Source organism: Fusarium pseudograminearum, chromosome 2 (genome assembly GCF_000303195.2).
Source record: "Fusarium pseudograminearum CS3096 chromosome 2, whole genome shotgun sequence".
NCBI classification, from domain to species: domain Eukaryota; kingdom Fungi; phylum Ascomycota; class Sordariomycetes; order Hypocreales; family Nectriaceae; genus Fusarium; species Fusarium pseudograminearum.
In genome coordinates this window covers 1,753,316-1,776,469 of record NC_031952.1, presented here as the reverse complement: position 1 = coordinate 1,776,469, position 23,154 = coordinate 1,753,316, and the positions used below count along the sequence as shown (strand labels likewise).

Sequence of the window (23,154 nt, the reverse complement as noted above, 5' to 3'; positions counted from 1 at the left end):
TTTTTAAGATTAGCTCGGCATGTCTCTAGAGGTAGCTCCAAGGAAGCGCTCAGGCGCCAAGCCTACTGGGAAAGCAGCGAGTCTGTTGCTCATTGCGTCACGAATGGAGCCTCCAAATTTGCTTACCTACCACGTACATTCAACCAAGGCGAGACACGGCAATACAGGACTTTCAACAAGGCAACATATGGTCGTCATCATGAGCAGGCAGTCTTCGGTAACTTCGGCCAGTGCATTGGTTGCCCAACGTCACTAGCAGAAAGCCAGATCTACCCACCAGGCATTGTAACCATACAAGCGAATGACTGGGTTAGGGTATCCTAGGAGGGTCTGCTCGGTCTTAGGTTGTTGTATCACCGGATCCCAAAACCCTCGCTGAGGCTTGGCCGTTGCGTTAAGGCTGATTGATTGGTGTGTGCCCTTAAGCCCCTCGTCTTCATTCCTCAAAAAGGGACACAGTCTGTACCTATTCGGATCTTCTTTCCACTGGCTGTCTCTGTAAGTCTAGGTACAACTACCAAATCTATATCAGTTTGATGCAAGTGCACCTTGTTAGGTACCGACGTGCAGCTGCGTTGTGATATCTACATTTGTTGATGAAGACTACAGGACAAACCATCAAGCTCTGATACTGCAGAGTATCTTGGCAGTACATCTCTTTACCTCAAAAGACACCGTGCATCTTTTTTCCTGCCGGGGTCCATCTAACCCGTGCCTGCTCATATGAGATTACCCTATCGTCTCTTGACTTTTAAACGCCACACTTAATTACTCTAGACTCCAAAGTTATCTGAGCGTGCCGAGCAATTGACGCCTACCTGGGCCTAGCAGCCTGGGAGGTAGCTAGGATGGGCTCTAGTTAGGAAACAAGCAGCTCCTAACCGATACGGAAACTTAGCCCAGGGTCCATCACAACATGGATGTCTAGCTGTACATCATAATTGTATCCGTAGCCTTAAAAGTCAATAGTGAAAGTGACATTCCGCAATGTGTTTTCCCATACACACCAAATACTAGGCCCCTATTACCTGTCGCCATTATTGGGATATCTCTAACTCCAACTGAGCTCCTTGTTATTAGCCACCTCACTTGAACTTGATTGTAGACAACTTCGACCAATTTTAATCGAACCAGATTCATCAAGATGCATATCATTGGATCCACCACCAAAACCTCCGGATGCCATCCCCCGACATGGCTCCCCCAGACTCTTCAAGGAAGGTTGTGGGTAGGTGCTTGTCAGATTGGATCTGAAGCCAGTCAATCAGCTGCGTTGCGTTGCATTACCTTGACCTGACCAGCCGAGGTGATGCAGGTTATAGTTAAGACTTCTATGTGGCATGTGTTAATGGTAGGATGTATGTCCACATGCCCTTGTCTTACTCCGTTCAACACCATCTAATAAACCAATCTTGTTGGTCAATCTCCCTCACTTCTTGACTTTATTCAGACATAGCCACTCTGGTCTCTCTTGGCGTGTAATTTTGCGTGCATATGGACGCCACCATCAGAAAAGCCAAGCATTCACTAGGTTACCCCATATTTAAGCTCGCTCACAGCCAAGACTGGGCGCTGGTCAGGTGTTGCTGCTGGTGAAGAGGGGCAGACCAGACGACCTGTTTTATGAGAAGAGTTGCCGAATGGTCTATCATGCTTGAAACCCCTGTATTTTGAAAGCAACTAGCTATCTGGTTTGAGTCAATAAGCGTCTATGGCAACAATTGAGAGCAACTTCACGAGGCTAGCCGGGATGGTTGAGTGACACAACGTCCCGCTGACTAACAGAATTATACGACTACTATTGATTAGCGATGCCAAAACATCTCCAAAGTTGACGAAACAAAGTAGAAACAAAGCTAAGCAATGAACCGAAAGGCCTCGTGATGGAGCCAAGACGGAGTACTAATCACCTGAAGCAATTCATGGTCCTTCCTTGGAAATGTCGTAGCAAACAAGCGCCGTACGGCGAGAGTTAATACAAGACGGAGAGTCTGACCATGAGGCGTTGTCCTTCTTAATCTTGATTCCTTCATGATGTAATTTGGTTATGGTGAGCTTCGTTTCAATAATGGTAAGCCACTTTAAGCTAAGGGTACGTAGATGTAACTTGAGGGCGAGACTGTCCCCTGATGAGACATGTTTCGATCAAGATGGATGGTACTTAGTCAATTCGATCTGCCAAGCTTGCCCTTTGATATGTGATCTGTCAAGGTATTCGATAGATGGTAGTTTTTGGAAATATTGCATGTGTTACTCATTGCTTCTTGTTTCTTGGACCCTGTTTTTAGCGTCTTTGCAGATCTATCACCAAATTTATGTGAAGATTCAGGGGTATACTACCTAAGGTTGTAACTACTGCCGCCACAAACTTCCAATAAGAACGGGCTTGTCTCATGCAATTGAGCCCGTTTATCGCAGGGCAACTTATCTTGCATCAATATCAATTGCATTGTCACTGCAAAGCAAGTATCACAGGCTGGCATTGACTGCATATGTATTTAATTTCAACGCAGCACAAATATACTAATTAAAGAATGTCGTAAAAAACGCCACTCGCCTACTCTTTACCAATATTTTAGTTACTCAGTATTTCGCCTACAAAAGACACGCGTACCTAGAGGCGGGTCGATTGAGCGATTTGAGGCTTCTCATTGGTCGCCGGCATGTTGGAATGGGAGCTCTCAGGGGCAGAATGACCCAAAATTACATCGGAAATGGGGCTTCCGCTTGACTTGACGAAGAACCAAAAGCTAAAACCCAAGCGTCTCGCCTCGTGTTTCTGTTTCTCGTGTGTTTTGCTGGAGACTTGGAATCTGGAATTCAATTCCTTCTCCAACATCTAATATTTGACATTTAAACCCAAAAGACTACTTGCCGCACAGCTCATTTATCTCATCATGGTGGTCCGCAGAAGTACCGAGCGTTCCAACGACTGGCTCAAGCCCGTCGACGATGATGAAGATGAGGGCTTCCTCGCATTGGCGGAAGATGGGGACGCTGAATCAAAGGGCATTCTCGATGAGGGAAACAGGTCGACTCTTAACTTGCCGACTGCTGAGCTTCCCGTGTATATGACAATTCACCGGTAACCTTGCCCCGACCCCTGCGAAACCAAAAGAGCCTGTCCAGTCTCCATGGTGAGCCATTGTATAAGCTCACCACGGAAGCTGTCCTCTCTGGTATGAGATATCAGTATGCTAACTCTTCTTGAGTGTAGAGTCCGGCGCCTAGTCCTTGCGAGTATCGGTAAGTCTTTTTCCCCAGACAATCATGACGACCGTGGCTAACAAGGCACCAAGATGACCCTTATACTATGGAACACTTTAGAGATCCAAAGATGAATGCTCTTGTTGTAAGACCATTAGTTGAAAGACTTTACAACCCAGATGACATCTCGGTTGGTGAGTTCACCAGACAGAATCTCGCCTCCAACTTTCCCGGACTTACCGCTCTTTAGTCTACTGTCTACTGGCAAACCGTGTCTCTTTCCTAAGAGACCAATCAGCTGAAGTTCATCAGAGTGTCAACCAAGCTCGCGCGATCCTGTGTGAGCTGCTCGCCAGCCGAGTCCTCCGCCGTTTCCATGAGGATAACCCAGGACCTCAAGGTCTTTTGCTGCTATCCCATATCCTCGTCGAAGGGTTCGATCCATTCCAGGGGGCCCCTAGTCATATGGAGCGGCCAGCTAACCGCCCTCAGTGGCCCGGAGCTTCTCAAGATAGTCCTGGATCTGAGAGAAAACTTACAGCGCTGGAGTTAGCAATCGTCTCTGAAAGCAAATTTTTCATCAGCTCTGCGGCTTGTCAACGAGCTGTCGATGCTGTCCACAATGGTCAGATTATCTATACGCCACTGTCATTTATGGATTTCCTTCCGGATTACTACAAACGACGACCCATCTCCCTTTACGATCCTCGAACGGCACCACTACTTAATCACCACCGTCTTATCGTCCCCCGAAACCGAAATCTGATCGAACTTGTTCACTTTGTTATTCTCCTGGGCTTGTATGTCATGACGATGGTCTCTCGCCACTCTGAAGTCAATATGTGGGAGTTTGCTTTTTGTATCTACACATTTGGCTGGCTCCTTGAGAAGATGGCCGCCATTATCGAGCACGGTTGGGCAGTCCATGCCCAAAACCTATGGGCCTTTTTGGATATTACGTTCGGTTCCATCTTTGGCGCCTACTTTATTCTTCGCATCTACGATTTTCTGCTCGATCAGCTCCACTCCGGCTATGGATTACCAATCCTGTGTATTGCGGCGCCTGTCATGTTGACTCGAGTTGCTTTCAATCTGCTACCCAACAACCTGGTCTTCATCTCGGTCCACGCCATGATGAAGGACTTTACTATGCTGACGTTCCTCGCGACTTGGTGTTTCACTGGATTCTTGCTCGCTTTGCAGTGGCTCGTTAGTGCTAGCAATGATGGCGATGAGGAGTTCAGTTGGTATGTCGTGGGCAAGTGGATGCTTTGGATTTGGTTCGGTCTCGACGGCGAAGGAATCGAGGAGTCAGTGCGGTTCCATATCATCATCGGTCCTGCACTCATGATTGCCTTTGCTTTCCTCGGCAACACACTCTTCTTGACCATCCTTATTGCCATGCTTACAAACACTTTCTCCAAGATTGTGGCCGATGAAACCGCTGAGATTCAGTTCCGACGCGCTGTCTTGACATTCGAAGGTGTCAAAAGTGACTCGATCTTTGCTTACCCTCCCCCTTTCAACATCCTGGCTCTCATGACGCTGCTTCCCCTGAAGCTTGTCACCTCGGCCCGGATCTTCCATATTGTTAATGTGGCTCTGATCAGAACCCTCAACATGCCTACTCTTCTCCTCATCAGTTTCGTGGAGCGACGTCGTCTTTGGATGCAGTCCAGACGTGCTTCTGGCAAGCGATCCAAGTGGCAATTCACTTCCTTGTCACCCCACAACGACGTCCAGGCTGTCTTCAAGTCTGTTCCGCCAACTGAGATATCCGACATCATCGATCAGCTCGACCCCTTGGGAGAAGTTCCTATTCTCGAGGATGATCTGATGCCATCAATGACGGCCGACAACCCGCAGTCCAAGTTGAGACGAGTTAGGATGTTGCAACGAGAGGGACACCGACGAACGGGCGGCAATGAAACATGGAGTAGCGCAAGTAGCGTTAAGGAGGAGTAATTTGATATTGACAATTAGAACTACGAAGCATTGTAACGGCGAAATGGATTTAGTGGTTTGAGTCATGGCATATTTTATGCGTTGGCGGTTTACTTTTAGAAGAGTAGAGGTTTTATATGAATAGAATGAGACGAAGGCCTAGTATTGATTTATTCAATCTTTATATTCCTCGTGAACGACGTCGAAACTGAACGTCGACAAAATGTAATGAAGGGTTTAAGGTATAAAGAGCTTGGGTGGGTGGGTCCAAGGCTCCAAGCTGATGGATGGCCCCGCGGTCATGGGCTTTGACGGGAGCTAATGTAGGACCCAAACTTTAGAGCAACAACATCACTAAAACTTGCCGAATCCAACAAAGGAAGAAAAATAAGGACACAAAAGTCAATTGCCCGAATCGAGATAGAATTGAAAAGTACATATAGCGCTCGAAAACGAAACACTCCAGCGAATCCCCACATAACGAGCCATCATGACCTTGGGCGGCGAGAGCCAACCGCTGTCCCTGCGACCGCCTCCAGTCGCTGATCGCAAACCTCAAAACATCGCCGAATTCATTACTCGCGTCAACGCGCAACCGGGCGGCTTTCGAGCTCTGTCAGAAGCCAAGCTCAGGGAGGAGATTGCCCAAGAAAATGCGACAAACGAAGACTCCCAGCAGAAAGACGTAGATATGGACGAAGCCGATGAAGAGGACGACGAAGAGGACCAGGATGCGACGAGAGACCCCCAAGAAGTGCGCCTGGAGATGTTTAAGAATCTTGAGTATGGGAAGCCCTTGCTGTCCAGGAGAATTGGAATCTTGATTTCGAGTCGCCGCTGAGACTAACCTCTTCTCTCAGCATCGCAGGAAATACGGCCCTTCTTACCCTCGACTTCCTCTCCCTCCTCATTTCGAAGCAGAACCCTACACAGGCCGGCGTCACCCTCTCTCAAGGCCTACGCGAAATGGTGGGAATCGGTACGATAGGCGCTGATAAACTAGACAACTCGCCCATTACTTCAGCCAAGGCACAGGAGCAGGAGAATATAGCACTGGGCTTCACCCTGATGCAAACCAACAAGGTACGCGACGCTGCTGAAGCTGCGAGTTCAGTCCTACAAAAACAAGTCACAGCCGAGGGAAAGTACTGGGAGGATATCATCGCTGTGCAGAAGTCGGGTTGGTCCATAACCAGAGTTCCTTCGGAAAGGCATACACTAGGTGTTCGGTTTGGCTTTTCAGAAGGTATGTTGACTAAATACAAGCCTGGGCTTTACTAACGCGCTCGATAGCCGCACCCGAGTATAGGAATAGCCTTGCACCGATGAGAAGAGGCGTTGATGGAACAGTCCAGCTCGACTGCGGTAAACTGGGAGGCGTTTCGGAGAGAGTCGTGGTGACTTACGAGAGGGACGGCCAAATGACTGGCCGCTCTGCTCTGCCAGCCGAGACAGCTGTCGATGCCCCCCTTGAAGAGCACGTACTTGAAGCCCGAAACACCATCTTCTCACAAGAGCTTTGGCATGAGCTTACACGAGAAGCCCGTACCCTAGCAGCCTACGACGTCAAGCCAGATGGTTCCCGGCTTACCTGCGACATTGATCCAGAGGCCAAGTCAAGAATCATACTGGAGTTGGTGCCACTTGGCACTTATGCTTCATCAAACGATAGCCTTCCAGACAATAACATCGCCGAGGCGATATCGCTATCTTTACATATTCTTCTCGGCTATGCTCACAGACAGAACGAACTGTTGAGGACACGCCCTATGCCTCCCCATATCCCACGCTCGCGAGGCCAGCAAATACACGCCCTTCTTCGCCCTATCATCGCCCGCCTCATGCATTCTAAAAACGTCAAGATTGTCACCCAGCATGTTGGCGACCTTGTCAAGTCGCTACAGCGAGCTGGTATTCCCTCTAGCTTCATTCTCAGCACTCCCAAGATGTCAACGTCGGATTCGGACCCTTCAAATCAAGGACCGAATCAGCTCGCGTCTTCGCAGGCCATGATTAAGAATATGCTGAACCATATCGAGTTCAACATAAAGCTTATCATTCTCCCCAACATCACATGCACCGTTCGTGGTCGCACATTCCAAGTTCCTGTTACAGCGACCCATTACACTGTGCTTTTGCCACCTAACTCGCCTCTATCATCCGTTTGCGCCCCCTACAAAGAAGGATACCCCGACCCCAACGCTTTGGCCGATTATCTCGGTACCGCCACCACGCGCCTGCTCGTGGAGCACTACCTTTCCAACCTTTCGTCTCCATGGACACGGAGTATCCAGGGCAATGCCATCCGTAACCAAAGCAATGAGGAGTTTGAGTTGTCGTTTGCTGTTACAGACACGTCGGACTTGCGTGCGAAAAGCACATCTATGGTTGACGGTAAGCTGATACGCCAGGAATGGACGTGGTCGGACGATGGCGAAAAGGAGAATGTGCAGGCTATAGTCGACCAAGAGATCCGAAGGATTACATCTTGAGATGGAGTTTAAACTCTAAGTGACTGGGGAAAGGCAGAAGGGACTGTGGTTTGCATTTTTACTAGATGCAAGACGTTGCCTACGAAGCTTTGGAAGCCTTTGGTGAACATAAAGAAACATGTGAACACTCGAGTAGAACTAGACGATGGCCTTTGAAATGCCAGCCGTGTGTGGTCAAGGCTGGATAGACCTCAAAATGACCTTTTGTAATGCATACACATATGTCAACACATCGCATGCAAAATGACACACATAAGATATTAAATTCGTTAGCCAGTTCCTACAGCATATAATCCATGCCAGGTCCCTCCGCCAATCATTATCCGGGTTGCATCCCCTAACACCTGAAAGCATCGCATGTGGACATCATTTCTCAGATGTCATTTCCTTCCAAAATCACCAGCGGTCTCGACATATTAACTTCCTGAACTGCTATTAGTCTCTTGCCTTACCACATCTCTAAGAGGGATGAAAGTTGGACAGAGACAGTAGTGTTTTCTCCCTCCTTGATTCTAAACAGCTTTAGAGAAAAATAGCGCCTCCTTTCATAACATGCAGTAAGCCGTCGACATCGCGCTGGCGACATTCCATTGACGATGATGCATTGTCTAAGTGGGAATGCCGAAAAGATTCTTGATGTCGTTTTCACTCAGTCGTCCAATGTAGGCACCTTGTTTCTCGTCGAGGGCCGCTTCGACCATTTCTTTCTTCTTGTCCTGCAGATCGACAATGCGATCTTCGACCGTCTCAATTGTCAATATGCGGTACACCTTGACTGGCTTCTGCTGACCGATACGATATGCGCGATCGACTGCTTGCATCTCGATGTAAGGGTTCCAAAAAGGGTCCATAATGATGACCCGAGAAGCAGCAGTAAGGTTGAGGCCTGCGTTGCCAGCCTTGAGAGATACCAACATAACTCGGACATCTTTACCGTCACGGAAATTGTGAGCCGCAATGTTGCGTTGGGTTGCCGACATGGACCCGTCGTAACGTTCAGGTTTGGCCATGTTCTCGCGCTTCATGGCCACCTGCAAAAGATCGAGTAACAGAGTCCATTGAGAGAATATGATGGTCTTCTCTCCGGTTTCCTCGATTTTCTTGACGAGGTTCAGGCATTCTGTCACTTTAGAAGAAGGCTCCCAGGTCTTATGCAAGTACCTCACGTACTTCGTATACGCGTCGTGGTTCCTAGAAGCCTCTTTGCGCAGAGTCTTAAGCATCGAGGGTTTCACGTCCAGTGCTTTCTCTTTGCCCTTCCCTTTCGCCTTTGCTTTGCGCTTCTTTCCGGTTGGTGCTTCGTCGTCAGAAAGATCGTCGTTAACGATAAAATCCTTGACATTGCCTTTCTTGTCAATCTCATCATCAGACTCGTAGTCTGAGCCACTCTCCGAGTCTTCACTCGTATCAATTTCGCCAACGTCTTCGTCTTTGACGGATCCTTGCTCGATGGTTTCAGGCATATGGACCTGTCTGAAGACATCGTATGAAAAGCATTTAGTAGGATCAAAGTGGCCACGACAGACAGGGCACCTAACCCGGCTGCTTTCGGACCCTTCCAGTATGTTGTTTGCAGTAGCACCGTCAACAATGCGGACAAGACACTCGCCGCAGCTATCATGCCCACAAGGAACAAAGAAGCTGGGACATTGAACGGCATCGTAGCAGATAGGGCATTCGAAAGATTCAATACCCTTGATCCTTTCGACGATGGCCTCATTGAGATCTTCGACAGTCTTTCTCTTCTCGTCAGAGACTGCAGATGGTGCATCATCTACATCGAGGTTTAGATGTGGATGGCAACAAGCTTGGCGAAGGCGGAGCAAGAGGACAAGAATGTTGGAGTAGTTCTTACTGACGGACTTCTCGCGAATATACTTATTGACCAACACTTGGGCGTTCTTTTCCAATTGCTTGTAGAAGTCGAGCTCTTCAGGAGAGAACGTAGCATAAATGACATCCTCTGTCTTCTCTGGCAGCCTGAGGATGGGTTTGCCATCGAGTAACGAGTTTTTCTTGCGGCGAAGCATGATAGCTTTGAGGAAAACCTGTAACTTCCTCATCGCGGTGCTTTTTGTGTCACCTTTTCGGCCGAATAGTCGACCGAAGGACTAGAGCAGTGAGTGTCAGTGGCAAGTAATAGTGAAGAATCAATAACAGCATACCTGACGGAAGTCGTCCCACTTGCAGTAAGGCCTGACTTTGAGAAACTTGACTAGGGAGTAAAGTTCCAAGACACCATTCATCATAGGTGTTCCGGTGAGACACCATCGGTGAGTCGACTTGAGTTGGGTACATGCCTTAGCACCTTGTGTCTTGTCGTTCTTGATACACTGGGCTTCATCCAGGATCACGCGGTAAAATTTAGCCTTGGGATGTAGGAGTGGGAAACTGAGGCTAGGAGATCCGTGATTCCAGTCGATTTGATCCTCTTCGGGATTTTCGTTTCTAAACTTCTCATAGCGTTTGAGTTCGTGTGAGAGTGAGCCATATGTGGTCAAGACCACATCGTATGTGAGCAGCTCGTCTATCGGAGTCCGTTTACCGTGATGCACATATACCGATAGTCGGTGAGATGATTTGGTCTTGGTGGCGATCTCCTCCTCCCACTGACGAATGAGAGCGACAGGAGCGACAATCAAGTTTGTCTGCTTGGTCAACGCTGCGTTTGTTGGTGGGTTTAAAGTACATACCTTGGGTCGAGTCGTCGCTGGGCGAGCCAGAAGAAGCGCGAGTGTAGAAATAGTCTTTCCCAAACCCATGTCGTCTGCGAGAATACCGCCCTTGTTTGTGCCCGATTCCATCTTCTTCATCCAGGCAAGGGCAATATCCTGGTGAGGGTACAGTGGTCTCTTTAAGCCAGCCGGGGCTTCCCCTAGGCCTGCCTTTGGTAAATCCATGTCGGAAGATATGTTTGAAAGGAGATTCTCAAGCTCCTTTGCGTCCAATTCAGGTCCTTGAGAATCGACATTGGGATCGTAATCATTTTCATCCATCCATTTTCTAAGACGGGGAGGCAATGGGTTGCCACCGCCGTCTACTCCATTGGCAAGATCAAATCTATTTGTCCGCCCAATAACCTCGTCCAAAGACGACGGAGTTGCAAAAGAACCTGGCGCAAATGAAGCGGGAGGCCTATATGAAAAGCCGGACATATCAGCCAGGTGAGGCGGCTGATGAATATCACGTCTAGTCAAATCTGGATAGCCCATACCCATGCCAGGGAATAGTTGCTCCGCGCGACCTGTAGGGCGAGGAGGGTGAGCAACAGAACCTGCAAAGATCAAATCATTCTCTTCCTCAGCGCGAGGGTTTGGATAAGTTGGCATAGTTGGGAATTGGAGGTCTGATGGTCCTTGGGGCATCATGAAAGCAGGACCAGCTCCGGCTGGATCATCCCAGAGCGTATCGTAATAACCGGGCATGCGAAATGGGATCTCTTCATCGGCGATTGGGGGGCCGAGGGGAGGCTGGCTGCTCATTAACCGCGTGAAGGCATCGTTCTGAGGAGGCTGTATTGCCATCTGATCAGAAGAGTCTTCGCCAAAAAGAAATTCTGCGAACTGTCGGTCTGTCTGTTCTTGTTTTTGCCTCTGCTCGGCCTTGACCTGTTCTGCGATAACATCATCATCATCATCATCCCTAGAACAGGTTTGTCAGCGTTTGCGAGAAGTTTGTAGTGTTAGGCAATTTACCCAGTAAGGTCAACGAAGTCAAGAAATCGAGGATCTGGGCCATTGTTGGTCAGTACATGCAAGGCCAAGTTCTCGTACCGAGGAGGCGAGAGCCGGCGAGCTTTTGCTTGATTCTCATGGGTAGATAGACGAGCTGAGTCGGCGCCCCTCTTCCGGCTCGGCAAGGTGAAGGAGCCATAGCCCGCAGAAGAATTCATGACAGAGGCTGTATCTCGTTGTTGACCGCCTGAAAAAAAAGTCAGTTCAGAGTCAAAGAAAGTGGTATAGAGAGAGTGTGTGTGAGTGACGTAGAAAACTGCGCATGTGCATTCCTGCTTAGTCCATGTGGTGTTCTTTGTCAAAGAGCAGACAACAATGGTGTGATTCACTTGTTGTGTTTCTTCTAAAAAGACCGAACCTTGAGCTGTAGGCTTCTGGTGATGGGGTGACAGCTCAAGGTCTCAACACATTTTCTTCGATAGGGTTCAAACACAACTATAATAAAACATCCATACCTGGACTGGAAGATAGACTGGAATTTTCTGGCGCAGCTGTACTTTGAAGAGCTTCACCGGCTATAGACAAGTCAGTTAATTTAAGACAAAAGAGTATGCCCAACATATGCTTGCGAGGGATACATACTTATATTAGAATTTTTTTTCTGTCTCAAGTCCCGAAGTAGCTTTTTAAGGCGATTTATCTCCTCATGGGCATCTTGTCGCATTTCCTCCACTCCGTCGTAGTCGGCATCAGCAAGGGAATCGAGCACGACCTTTTGCACGGTTAACTCCTCCTGGATCTCCTCCACACTCATAGAGGCGCTTTGGTCGGCCATCTTGCGCCGCAGCCTGCAGGAAGGCGAATGAGACAGCGGACAAGTACAGTATCAACCGAGAGCCTCTCGGTCAGCGACAGCAGCGGGCCACAGGGTGCAAGGGGCCGGCATCAAGATATGGTAACACAAGGAAACTTGGGTGGCTGACAACGCTCGATACTGCAGTCTGCAGATATGCGCATTCGCAACGGACGTTTACTGCTTTGGGAGATACGCGCAAAGAACGCTCGAGTCGCTGAACATGCAACGCTGTGAGGCAAATTGAAGTGAGGTGTGTGGCAGTTGGAGGTTGGTATGCCGGTAAGTAGATACTAAGTTGAGAGATGCAAGGTTTGATGTTCAGGGTGAATTGTAGCCTGTGACTGCCGACTCTTTGAGTACATGAAGTGTACCCGACAGTGTGGAAGGAGCTACGCCGCGTCACGCGTATTCACAGTGGAAGAATTGCACTAATGCAGGCAGGCAGGCAGCAACAGGCCCCAGGTTGTAGTGGGGGAGGGGGAAGATTGTCGCCTCAATAGGTCGCGACTCTAATTCTAGCCAGGGGGCATCAAGAAGATGACCTTGACTGTCGAGAGTCAGAGAGAAGAAATTACAAAGGCATTGTTGCTTTATTTTAGGCAGGCTCTTGAAATAACTTATTTTCTGCACCATAGCTCAGAGGTCAAGTTTTCTGATACCTCCACATGCGACATGGTTACCTTATTAGTCTCCACATTGAATTGCCTACCTGGGTAGTAGGTACCTCTGTGAAACCATCATCAGCTTTGTGATTGACAAGGTACAACAAACAGCTTGCCAACTGCAAAAAGGGGTGGCCAGTATATCGATTCACATGTGCAGCATAAAGTCAGATCATTAATGAGACACAAATGAGCTCATATCAGCTGAACAGTGGCATCATGTCTTCAAAGGTTCGGTCTTGGCAGCTGTTGGGCCTGAACCTAGCTTTCTTACATAGCTTAAGCGCCAGTAGAATATTAACCCGTGTCCTTCTCTCTGATAAGAGCTTGAATTAAAACAAGGAATGAACTGCTTGGCTGAGAATTAAATGATCACTCAGAACTCACAATGTCTCGGAATAACAACGCTACGTGGCAGTAACGGATAGGTAGGCACAGGCATAGATAGGCAGGCGAAAGTGCAATACAAATGCAGATGGCAAGCTGCACCACTACTTGACCAATATCAAAAGTACCTACATGGTTGAGTGCCAGTTGCTACTGTGATATTGATAAAATGCATCATAGTCGCATCACCACGGTCAATGGGTTATGACTTTGACCTCTTGAGAGGGGTTCAGTTGGGTTGTTATCTTGTTTCATTGAGACTTGTGCCATTATAGGTAGGTAGTAGGCAGTCTGTTGTGTAACAATAAGCACAGTAGATCGCCTTACTTTCAACCAAGAATGGACAAATGGACCGTCAATGAGAAAAAGAATACGATATCATATTTATACCTACCCATTCTGCCTAATCATTCACAAAGCCATCCAGCCATCCAAACGATGCATGATATTAAACGCCCCGAGTCAGTATTGGACTCACCATCCGTCTCAAACGCCATGGAAGTCCCACAAAGAAAGCCAATAATGCACACCATGCACTGAAACATCTAGTCGTCACCAGTAATCTTGTGCCAGACCTTCTCCACCTTGTGAGTGAACCAGTCCCAGACGCCTTCGTCTTTGTCTTTGTCGTCATTATCATCGTCACTATCACTATCACTATCACTGTCTTCATCCTTGTCGTCGCTTCCCTTAGATGGAGCCGGTGACTTGGATGGCTTTGCCGGTTTCTTGAGTGAGACCGTGGTTTTGGCAGATTGCGTAGGAGCAACAGGCACTGTTGGCCGCTGAGGCTGAGTAGGCTTCTGGTGGACAGTGGGGCGCGCGGGTTGGCTTGGCTTCTCTGGCACAGTTGGGCGGGCCGACTCCTTGGAAGCGGACGGGGGATCTTCTGGTTCTTCAGGTGTATCTTCAGGTTTGTGGACACCGACAGGCTTCAGTGGGAGTCGCAGTGTTCCGTTGTTAGGAGCGGGTGTTAGGCCAACGGAATCACACAACATGTTGTACACCTCAATATTTTCTGATTCAAAAGTTAGCGACAAAAACATACTTTTTAGCAAAGAATTGACACTTACGGAAAACATCGATTTGGCTGTTGGCCGGGTGTGGGAATGCTGGGCCACGAGCAATGAAGATAGCCCGCATCAGCGGGTGCTCATGATCATATCCATGAAGACCCCGAGGGTGGTAAACGAGGTTCTTCTTCTTTCCATCATCTACATCAAACTCCTCTTTGGTCACGATGGCCCATCCTGTTTCAGGCACAATCCAAAGAGGGGCAATGCGATGGTGCTTGGAGAAGTGGTATCGCTCGGGCATGTCGACATCTCGGAGATAGACTTGAAAGTTGGGGTTTGATTTGGATTTCTCCTTCAGCTCATCGTATAGCCCTTGCAAGTCATCCGGATTTTTGGGTCGAAGGCCATATAGCGGCCAGCCATCAATATGCTCGATCTTGCCTGTATCAATGAGGTCCTCCAGTTGAATGAGGCGTGAGATGTCAGTTGACGCCATGCCGTGATCCGAAACAACGATGACATTGACAATGTTTGTCAAGTTGCGTTCTTCGAGACCGTGGAAAATCTTTCCTATCATACCGTCCACCTCCTGAATTGTCTTACGAATCTCAGTGGTATTGGGGCCGAACTTGTGACCATCACGATCAACATGAGGCACATAAGCAGCAATGAGTTGAGGTCGCACGTCGCTGGCATCCAAAGTCTTGTCTTCAAACCCAGGCATATCCAGAAATTCCATAATCCTCGAGACTTTATTGTCGAGCGTTTCCTTGCCATTGAATTTGTCCATCAAGCTTGGCTCGGTGTTGAGAACATGCGCTTCGCTTCCAGGCCACATGTGAATGGCACTTCGGATTCCTTGTCTCTCTGCTGTCACCCAGAAAGGCTCTCCCCCCCACCATTTGGGGTCCAGACTCTGATCTGGATGGGTGTAGTAGAATTCCGATTGGAGTTCCGGATCCCAGAATGTATTGCTGACGATACCATGGCTCTCAGGATATAGGCCAGTCGCCAGGGTATAATGGTTGGGGAAAGTGACTGATGGAAAAGATGGATGCATCCATTTGGGCGATACGCCCGTAGAAACAAACGAGTTCAGTGCGGGTGTAAGCCCCCTCTGAAGGAAGTCGGCGCGGAAACCATCCAGGCTGATGATAAGAGATGTCGGCGCAAAGAGGGCGGTTCCATTGCTGACCAGTGTCTGGTTCACTTTGATATTTCCGCTCTTGCGATTCTTGGAAAGCTTCCAGGCTAAAAGAAGCAAGATAGCAAATCCAATGGCGATGAGTGAATGGATGAAGACCCACCGGCGCCAACTGCGACGTCGCTGGGTCTTCGCTTCGGCAATCGTATTGAGGTGGTGTCGATCAAGTTCGTCGCTATCGTCCCTCTCGCTGCTCTCCCCCGTCGAGCTCCCCTCCTTCATGCCTCCCTCTTCCATCTCGTACATCAATTCACCATCTTCTCCGTGCTCCGCATGCTCTACAAGCTTCTCGCGCTTCTTCTGTCTTCGCTGACGCCGGGTCTTTCGCTTCTCAACCACGAGGTTTTCTGTCGAGCTGTTGACTGAACGGTTTCCAGAACTGCTTCCTCGGCGCCCAAACATTTTTCCTATATTGGGCACAGCTAAACCCGAGCCACGTCGCTCTCGCTCTTTCTTTTGTCGCGAATCAATCACGAGTCGGTCGATATCTTCCTCTTCCATCAATACAATGCGATCGTGGGCGCGCAACTCTCTGCTATTCCTCGCGCGCGAGATAAGCTCGTCATCGTCGGTATCGGTATCTTGGTCGCTGCGAGAGTGAAGTGAAGAAGCGTCATCGTCGTATGCGATCGGGGAGAGGAACGAGGCATTATCACGATCCGCCCGGGAAGGTGTAGTATTTAGATTTGACATAGACATGATTATGGGACGTCAAAATGTTCATGAGGAACATAAAGTGTCCTCACAACTGCGACTTTGCGGCTGTACCATTTATTAAGGAATTCTATTTAAGGGGACGTAAGACATGGATACTTAGTACTAAGTTAGACCCTTGAATGCCTGCTACTGTGCTAGTGCTAGTGCTATTCAGTACAACATCTTCAGTGCCGCTCACGAATAAGACTAGGGGCTAACTTCGGCTGGGCTCCGCATTCATCCACTTTCCAACGACGATGCTTGTGAATGGTGCGATCTTATTTATTCGAAGTTTAATGGGTTGATGTTTGGTTTGAGATATGCAAGGGATTGAGTAGAAACACATCCCTCAATGATCAAAGACTCACTGTATCGAGTAAGATAGCAAGCAAGCACGCAAGTAGGAACTCTAATTAGAATATCGGAACGCCCGCGCTGTACTAAACATAATAGGCTTAAAAGGGCAGATTGAATCCATTAGAAATCGGCCATTTCTTTCTTGCATGTAAAAATTCACCCTATTAACGCAGCTACTACTAACAAAAAGCCTCACTAAAACTCCATTTGGATTGCAACACTAAAAAATGAAAAACCTCCGTCGCCCGTCGAAACCGATCGAAGCAAAAGAAAGGGATTTGCGGTTTATGTGGATCGAACACATGACCTTCAGATATCGCAATGATTGAAGTTTGACTTCAGTCTGACGCTCTCCCAACTGAGCTAAACCCGCTGTTGATTATGAGATGGTACTGTAAAGCATCTCAAGTCTAGCGAATGCAGTCTTGAGCACGATCGCCATCGTTGATTCACTCATGTTCAAGCGTGAGAATAGTGGATTCTTCATATTAATTAGCTAGTAGTGACGATGTCAACGTTAGATTGAGTTGTTGAAGCAGCCGAATTACCTCTAGTTGTACAATTTGAATTGAAGCACTTCACCTAGTTACATCTACTCCTGCACATCATGTCTAGTGTCTACAACTTTCCTCCTCTGCTCGCAAACCATCCTTCGGCCTCATCTCGCCCCATGAGACTTGAGATCATAATCTTACCGAATACATCAATATCATCCGCTTGGGCCTCGGCAAGCACTTCTGAAAAGATGGCGTTCGTTACTACATAATGGTTCTTGTCCCTCCAAGCTTCAGCAAAACTCAACGGCGTCGTCGCATTCCACAAATGCGCCGACAACGTCCAGGCATGGCACAAACCAAGCCTGCCATCACATTGCATTATTTTGCAGCCAGACATTATGCGATATGCCTGGACGAAAAAGAAAGAAAATAGCAGTGTGCGGCGCAGAGACTCCTGCAGAATCCAGTCTTGCCAAAATGTCTTTGTTGGCGATATTGGATATGTAGGGAGCGCTATAACTGTTGCGTCTATGTCGAACTGCGCATAAGAGAAGAGTGATACTGCAGAAGCTTCTATAGCTGGGATGATACGTTCTGCTGATGCGCGAGCCCCGATGTCGCCATCGTATAATCGAAGAATTTGGTAGAGGATAAGAGCATGCGTATGCGCCAGACATTCCAAGGGCGTTATTGGCGCCGGTGCTGTGAGGAGGTCGTTGACGCGGGATTCTATACTACGAAATATGATCGGAGAGTTCACACGATTCTTGGCCATATATAAAGCACAAGAAGAATGAGCATCTATACTGGAATCAGTGGGAGCAGACAATGTACACAGGTGCTTTGGTTTATTACCCTGTAGCGATCGAGGCATTCCATCTTTGTAAAGCAATGGATGGGACCAAGGAGTTTGGTTCTCAAGCACCATCTTCTCGGGAGCTCGCTTTATTTCATCTGTCGCCCATTGGAGACGGTTCAAAATGCGCTGTGGAACATGCGAAAAGTCTTGTGTTGAAGGCGCAGTCAATGTCCATGGCTGTTCAACAAATTTCAAGGTATTGTCATCCAATGGAAATTCCAATACCCCAAGATCTCCAGAGCATGCATCAATTCCCGAAATGACTGCATTGAAATCTTCGATTATTGGTGTATTGCTTGGAAGACTCTCTGCCATTTGAGAAGACGAGTCATCAGTGGTAAGATAGTCAGGAGATACGGCCACTGATGCTTCTGATGAAGAAGAAAACTGCTCTCTCATCGCTCGGCTCGGGTACTGGCAGTGGATGCGTCGTTGTGAACATCGAAGACATGCTGGCATGGCAAAGTCACAACGCCGCTTGGCCTTTGTACAGGCGGCGCAGGATTTCCGCCGAGTTGGCGGATTGCGGCGTTCACGTGCGGTGAGAGACATGGTCGTCACCATTTCTCGCTTCAATAATTGAACTAGAGGGAAATTAAATAGCTGAAATGAAGAATAGTGATTTGATATGACAAAAGTAGGATAAAGAAGGTAAGAATCTGGATCCAACCACTCACTTGGGGTGATGTGAGATGCGCCGGAAAAAAATGGGGCCTGGCGGAACTCCGCCCGGCTCAATGACAGTCGGGGTCGGGAGTTCGACGGACGATGAAGCGGATCTCCGGCGACGGAGTTGAGTATTCCGCATGCGGGGGATGAAGCGGACCTCATTCTAATGATTGCTTTATATAACGATACAAAATTCGCTTCATAAAGGATCAGTATCAGAATCATCCCCACTTACACAATCACTTTGTTTACATCGCTACACACGCTCAGAAACGATCGTCAATCTATACACAGATCTCGTTCCTCTTCAAAATGTACACACCCGTCGTATTCGTCAGTGGAGCTACAGGTTGCCAGGGAGGTGCAGTCGCCCGCTACCTTCGATCAAAGGGCGTCCCCGTCCACGCTCTCGCTCGTGACCCAACCTCAGCGAAGGCAAAAGAGCTCGAATCTATCGGGGTCGAACTTACACCGGGCGATTATGATAGCAAAGTCGCACTAGAGGAGGCCATGAGAGGCTGTACCTCTTTCTTCCTGGTTCTAATGCCGGATTTCACAGATCTCACTGCAGAAAGGCGATGGGCTACCAGCATTTTCCTCGCTGCCAGAGCAGCTGGTGTCAAGCATGCCATTTACTCAAGTGGATTCAGTGCCGATAATCCAGATAGCTTGAAGTTTCTGGAAAAGGGAGGCTTTGTGGACACAGTCATGCGCAACAAGAACGCCATCGAGGCGCAAACTCGCAACGCAGGCTTCGATTACTGGACCATCCTGCGCCCTGGGTTCTTTATGGCCAACTTTGTTGAACCATTTGTCAGGATGTATCCTGAACTGGTCGAAAAGGGGGTTTGGACAACTGCTCTCACTCCTGCGACTATAATACCCCTGACTGATACTGTAACCATCGGGAGATTCGGCGGCGAAGCGTTCCTAGACCCAAAGCGGTTCGACAAAAAGGAGATCACATATGCTGATGACTGGCTTGACGCAGAGACCATCTTGCAAAAGCTCTCTGTAGCAGTAGCCAAGGAACTCAGAGCCGAATACCTGTCGGAAGAGGAAATTGAGGAACAGAAACCTGCCAATCCGTTCATATCTGGCCAACTTTGCATCCGGGACATGGCCAAACTGGCGACAAAAGAAGGCACTAAAGAATGGGATATCCCGTTGAGCACATTTGATGAGTTCTTGCAAAGAGAGAAAATGGCCGTCCAAGAGACTTACCACAAATCTGGTTAGAGTCGTACTTGGGAGGCAGCTAGAGTAAACGGATAGGGCAAATATTCGTGCTTCACATTGAGAGTTAGCGTGATACCGCTCTGCCCTTGTATACAGAAACCTTCTTCAATGTCAGGATCTCTAGTGCAGCTTGTATATACAATTTTTAAAGCCCAACCATAGGCCGCCATCCAAGATGCGCCATTATCGCCATAACGCCCCATAACGCAGAAAACGTCCACCATGGCCCTGATTGACGGTGTATCCGCAGGAAAGTCGTAAATCCCAAATTACTCATGTTGCATAATGCTGACCATCCAACACTTAGCGATAAATGTGCTACTCCAACAGTCTCAAAATTACCTGGCTCGACATCTCCAAGTGTTCACGAGCCTCTCCAGCCGGTTTCGTTTCTGAGAGGGCCGGGTTCATCTGAGAGTTGTATTGATGCTGCAGCTCATTGTCCTCGAGCCTGAAGATCTGAAACCGAAACTGGATAAATTCTATCAGCATCGTATGTGGCACTTCCTCTCGCTGCGTGCTGTGGCCAACCCAATGGCATGCTGGATACTCGACGATGTGCATAGCCCTCACTGTTGTGGGCACCTCCATTCATTATCATATCATCTGTAGCGCGCCTGAAGTTGCTCTCTTGAGAACTGTCGTTATTCTGGAACACTGCGTCATTCTTCTCGTCGATGCCCTTCTGCTTCCGCTTGACGAATGCCGCGGCTGTTGATGACCCAAAGTTCCGGGCTTGATCGATTGGGCCGTTGTCCGAGGTCTCATCCAAGAAGATCCACATCATAAGGGCAAGAAGACCAGCGATAACCAAAACGGTGAGGATGGCAGCTCCAGCTTTATCACCCGCAGGAAGAGGGTCGTACTCCAAATCGGGGACGGTTCGTCCAATATCTGCGGAACCACCGCCAGGATTAGGCTTGCTTGTTCCTCCGGTATTTTTCGTCAACGGAGCAGGCCGATCCTGAATCATGCAAGCAAGTGTGACTTCTAATGCCGCCATTTGTTGACCCACGGTTACTTCACCTTCGAATTTGTTCTTGTTCCAGTAAAGACCACACATCTGTCCATTCTCGCCTCCGGTGCATACATTGGTGGCTGCAACGGCCGAGGCGCGTAAAAGTGGCATGATTAAGTCGTGAGTGTAAGGTGCCCATTGAGTAGTGACGGCCAACCAGCGGCTTAGATATGCCTTGAAGGACTTCTGGTCCAGATTGCAGAGCTTCACAGATTCACACGCGACTTCTGTCATGATGTTCTTCTGGGGCCCCGTGAAGAAGACCTTGACACCTTCAAGAAGGTTGTCAAGACGATCTTTCCAGACCTGGTTTTCGGTGTGATTGTACATGGCAGCAGCGCCAAGAATCATACCGCCCGCATTGTAGGAGAACTGGTAAGGTACCAATTTGGTACAATTGTTGTAGATGTGAGCACCATCGTAAACATACCAAGTTTTTGGATCAATAAACTCGGTCCCGATCATCCAGTCCCAGGTTTTATCGGCCCAATCGGCATAACTGTTATTGCCAGTAAAAAGAGCAAGACGGGCGCCCAGGGCGAAGAAGCAAGCCTGGGAGATTGAATTCTTGTAATCATAGCCTTTATTCCACTGTTACTGTTTGTTAGTCTTTGTGTGCATGTCCCGATTGCTGTGAGCGTCTGGGGATGAGAGGCAAGCAGCCAGTAACAGAAGGGAATTAGGAAAACTGGACAATATGAGCAACTAACCTCAAATATCTGCCATTTTAACCCGCCGTTGCAATGCTCTGTGTCCCAACGAGCAGCCTGTGTGTTGAAAACAGCTTGGGCAAGTCCAAGCCATTGTGGCTCATCGGGTTCGGGATGAGGGAAGTTGTACTCGGCAGCAGACATAACAGTGAGCGCCCAGAAGCCTTGGTCATCGTTTCCCTCTGTTCTTGTCTGGTTGATAGGCATGTAATCATCATGTTCACCGACCTGGAACAAGAGTGCCTGCTTGGTGAGATTGACATACTGGTCATCGCCAGTATATGCCCAATAGTCAACAAGTGTTCCCATAAAGGCTCCAGCGTACCACCCTTTGAATCTGTTAGCAAATGTGGATGAGGCAATGAAGAAAACATGTGTATTTCATACAGTAATAAGGTTCAGGTAGCAAACCGGGCGTGCCGCCGGGCTCATGCCCATGGTACATAGCAACCATGTCCTTGGCGATTGATCTGGAAATGGATTTGACTGAGGCTGTTTCGAATGTTAGTATAAGATTAATTGCTGAAGAAAAAGCAGCCTAGGGTGTTGTTTCACGGCGTCACTCACTCGTCGAATTAGGATCCAATTTGAAGGCCATGGTGAAATGATTCAACGCCAACAGCAGAGCAGCTATGACGCTATTTGCGCTGGGCGTCGCCCCATGTGATCTTGAGCTGAGGCGCATGTCGACGATGAGATCAAAAACGACGACGGAAATGTGTGTCGACCTTCATGAGAAGATGAGATTTACGGCAAATGCAAGAAAGAAAACAGGACAAGGCAATACGAATGATGACGGTGAGAAGTGGAGAGGAGAGGCCGACGTGAGCAGAGGTTAAATTGGGTGGTAAGAAGGCAGGTAAGTACAGCATCCAAGAAGGGAAGGAACAGGGGTCGACGGGTCAGATTGAGGGAGGCGGGAAGAGCTAAAGCGAGTTTAGGTGCATCCTACACTGTTAGTAGCCAATATATGCTTAGTTAGGTAGGTAGGTACGGATAGAACTTAAAAAGGATAAAAGTTGGGGGTCGGGTGGTGAAGAGGTAAGAAGGCCAATCAATTATTAAGAAGATGAAGACGAGGACGACGACACAAATTGTAATGAGCATGCTACATGCTTTCACAAGTGGAAGTAACAGTAAATGGCTCGTTCGTGTAGCAGTGCCAGGGTATGGATGTCAAGGTATCACAGCTTATAATACATGTACCTACTACTGGAGAGCTGAATGATCGATCGTCCAGTCTAAGCCGTAGTCATGTACAAAGTCCCATATGAAACTCTTTTCGGTTCCAGTACTACCATCTTTTCCGATGCTGCAGTTGTTCGCTGGCAGCCGTAATTGGTCTTGTTTCACTCTCTCTATATCACCAGATGAATGCAGCTTCAGTAGGAAAGACAGTCCAAGACAGTTTGGATGCGGAAACATTAGTTACCTCCATTGTGATGGATGCATGTGTGGTGGATACGTTTCCCCTCGATTCCCGAGGCTGGACATTATTGACCGGCCTTTTGCGGGGATTTCCCAATAGGATGGAACAAACAATGAACCTGGTACGTAGCCTGGGACAATTCTGACAAAGAAAATGCCAAACCAAGACAGGATAAGCTTAATTCGTACCTGGATGGCATGTAATGATGGGTATCCATTATTACGAACATTAGACTGTC

General features: G+C 48.3%; 7 protein-coding genes across 7 annotated transcripts, besides 1 other annotated feature; 3 read left to right on the top strand and 4 right to left on the bottom strand.

The window, feature by feature from the left end:
• Positions 1–2,897: 2,897 nt before the first annotated feature.
• Positions 2,898–5,172, top strand: FPSE_10196 (uncharacterized protein; the record flags this gene model as incomplete). The annotated part of the gene is made up of 4 exons (XM_009263313.1): positions 2,898–3,067; positions 3,218–3,246; positions 3,300–3,401; positions 3,458–5,172. 4 exons carry the CDS (start codon positions 2,898–2,900, stop codon positions 5,170–5,172), a joined length of 2,016 nt encoding a protein of 671 aa, XP_009261588.1.
• Positions 5,173–5,641: 469 nt separating this feature from the next.
• Positions 5,642–7,643, top strand: FPSE_10195 (uncharacterized protein; the record flags this gene model as incomplete). The annotated part of the gene is made up of 3 exons (XM_009263312.1): positions 5,642–5,934; positions 6,012–6,397; positions 6,445–7,643. The coding sequence occupies 3 exons, from the start codon at positions 5,642–5,644 to the stop codon at positions 7,641–7,643; spliced, it is 1,878 nt and encodes a 625-aa protein (XP_009261587.1).
• Positions 7,644–8,251: 608 nt separating this feature from the next.
• Positions 8,252–12,152, bottom strand: FPSE_10194 (uncharacterized protein; the record flags this gene model as incomplete). The annotated part of the gene is made up of 6 exons (XM_009263311.1): positions 8,252–9,754; positions 9,809–10,291; positions 10,337–11,285; positions 11,339–11,564; positions 11,833–11,892; positions 11,960–12,152. The coding sequence occupies 6 exons, from the start codon at positions 12,150–12,152 to the stop codon at positions 8,252–8,254; spliced, it is 3,414 nt and encodes a 1,137-aa protein (XP_009261586.1).
• A 1,615-nt stretch (positions 12,153–13,767) lies between these two features.
• Positions 13,768–16,141, bottom strand: FPSE_10193 (uncharacterized protein; the record flags this gene model as incomplete). Its single annotated transcript, XM_009263310.1, has 2 exons — positions 13,768–14,240; positions 14,296–16,141. The coding sequence occupies 2 exons, from the start codon at positions 16,139–16,141 to the stop codon at positions 13,768–13,770; spliced, it is 2,319 nt and encodes a 772-aa protein (XP_009261585.1).
• Positions 13,835–13,905: a microsatellite.
• A 972-nt stretch (positions 16,142–17,113) lies between the features above and the next one.
• FPSE_10192 (uncharacterized protein) lies at positions 17,114–18,403 on the bottom strand (the record flags this gene model as incomplete). Its single annotated transcript, XM_009263309.1, has 1 exon — positions 17,114–18,403. One exon carries the CDS (start codon positions 18,401–18,403, stop codon positions 17,114–17,116), a length of 1,290 nt encoding a protein of 429 aa, XP_009261584.1.
• A 429-nt stretch (positions 18,404–18,832) lies between these two features.
• On the top strand, positions 18,833–19,759 carry FPSE_10191 (uncharacterized protein; the record flags this gene model as incomplete). The annotated part of the gene is made up of 1 exon (XM_009263308.1): positions 18,833–19,759. The coding sequence occupies one exon, from the start codon at positions 18,833–18,835 to the stop codon at positions 19,757–19,759; it is 927 nt and encodes a 308-aa protein (XP_009261583.1).
• A 436-nt stretch (positions 19,760–20,195) lies between these two features.
• FPSE_10190 (uncharacterized protein) lies at positions 20,196–22,085 on the bottom strand (the record flags this gene model as incomplete). Its single annotated transcript, XM_009263307.1, has 4 exons — positions 20,196–21,368; positions 21,488–21,816; positions 21,875–21,979; positions 22,055–22,085. The coding sequence occupies 4 exons, from the start codon at positions 22,083–22,085 to the stop codon at positions 20,196–20,198; spliced, it is 1,638 nt and encodes a 545-aa protein (XP_009261582.1).
• Positions 22,086–23,154: the final 1,069 nt, after the last annotated feature.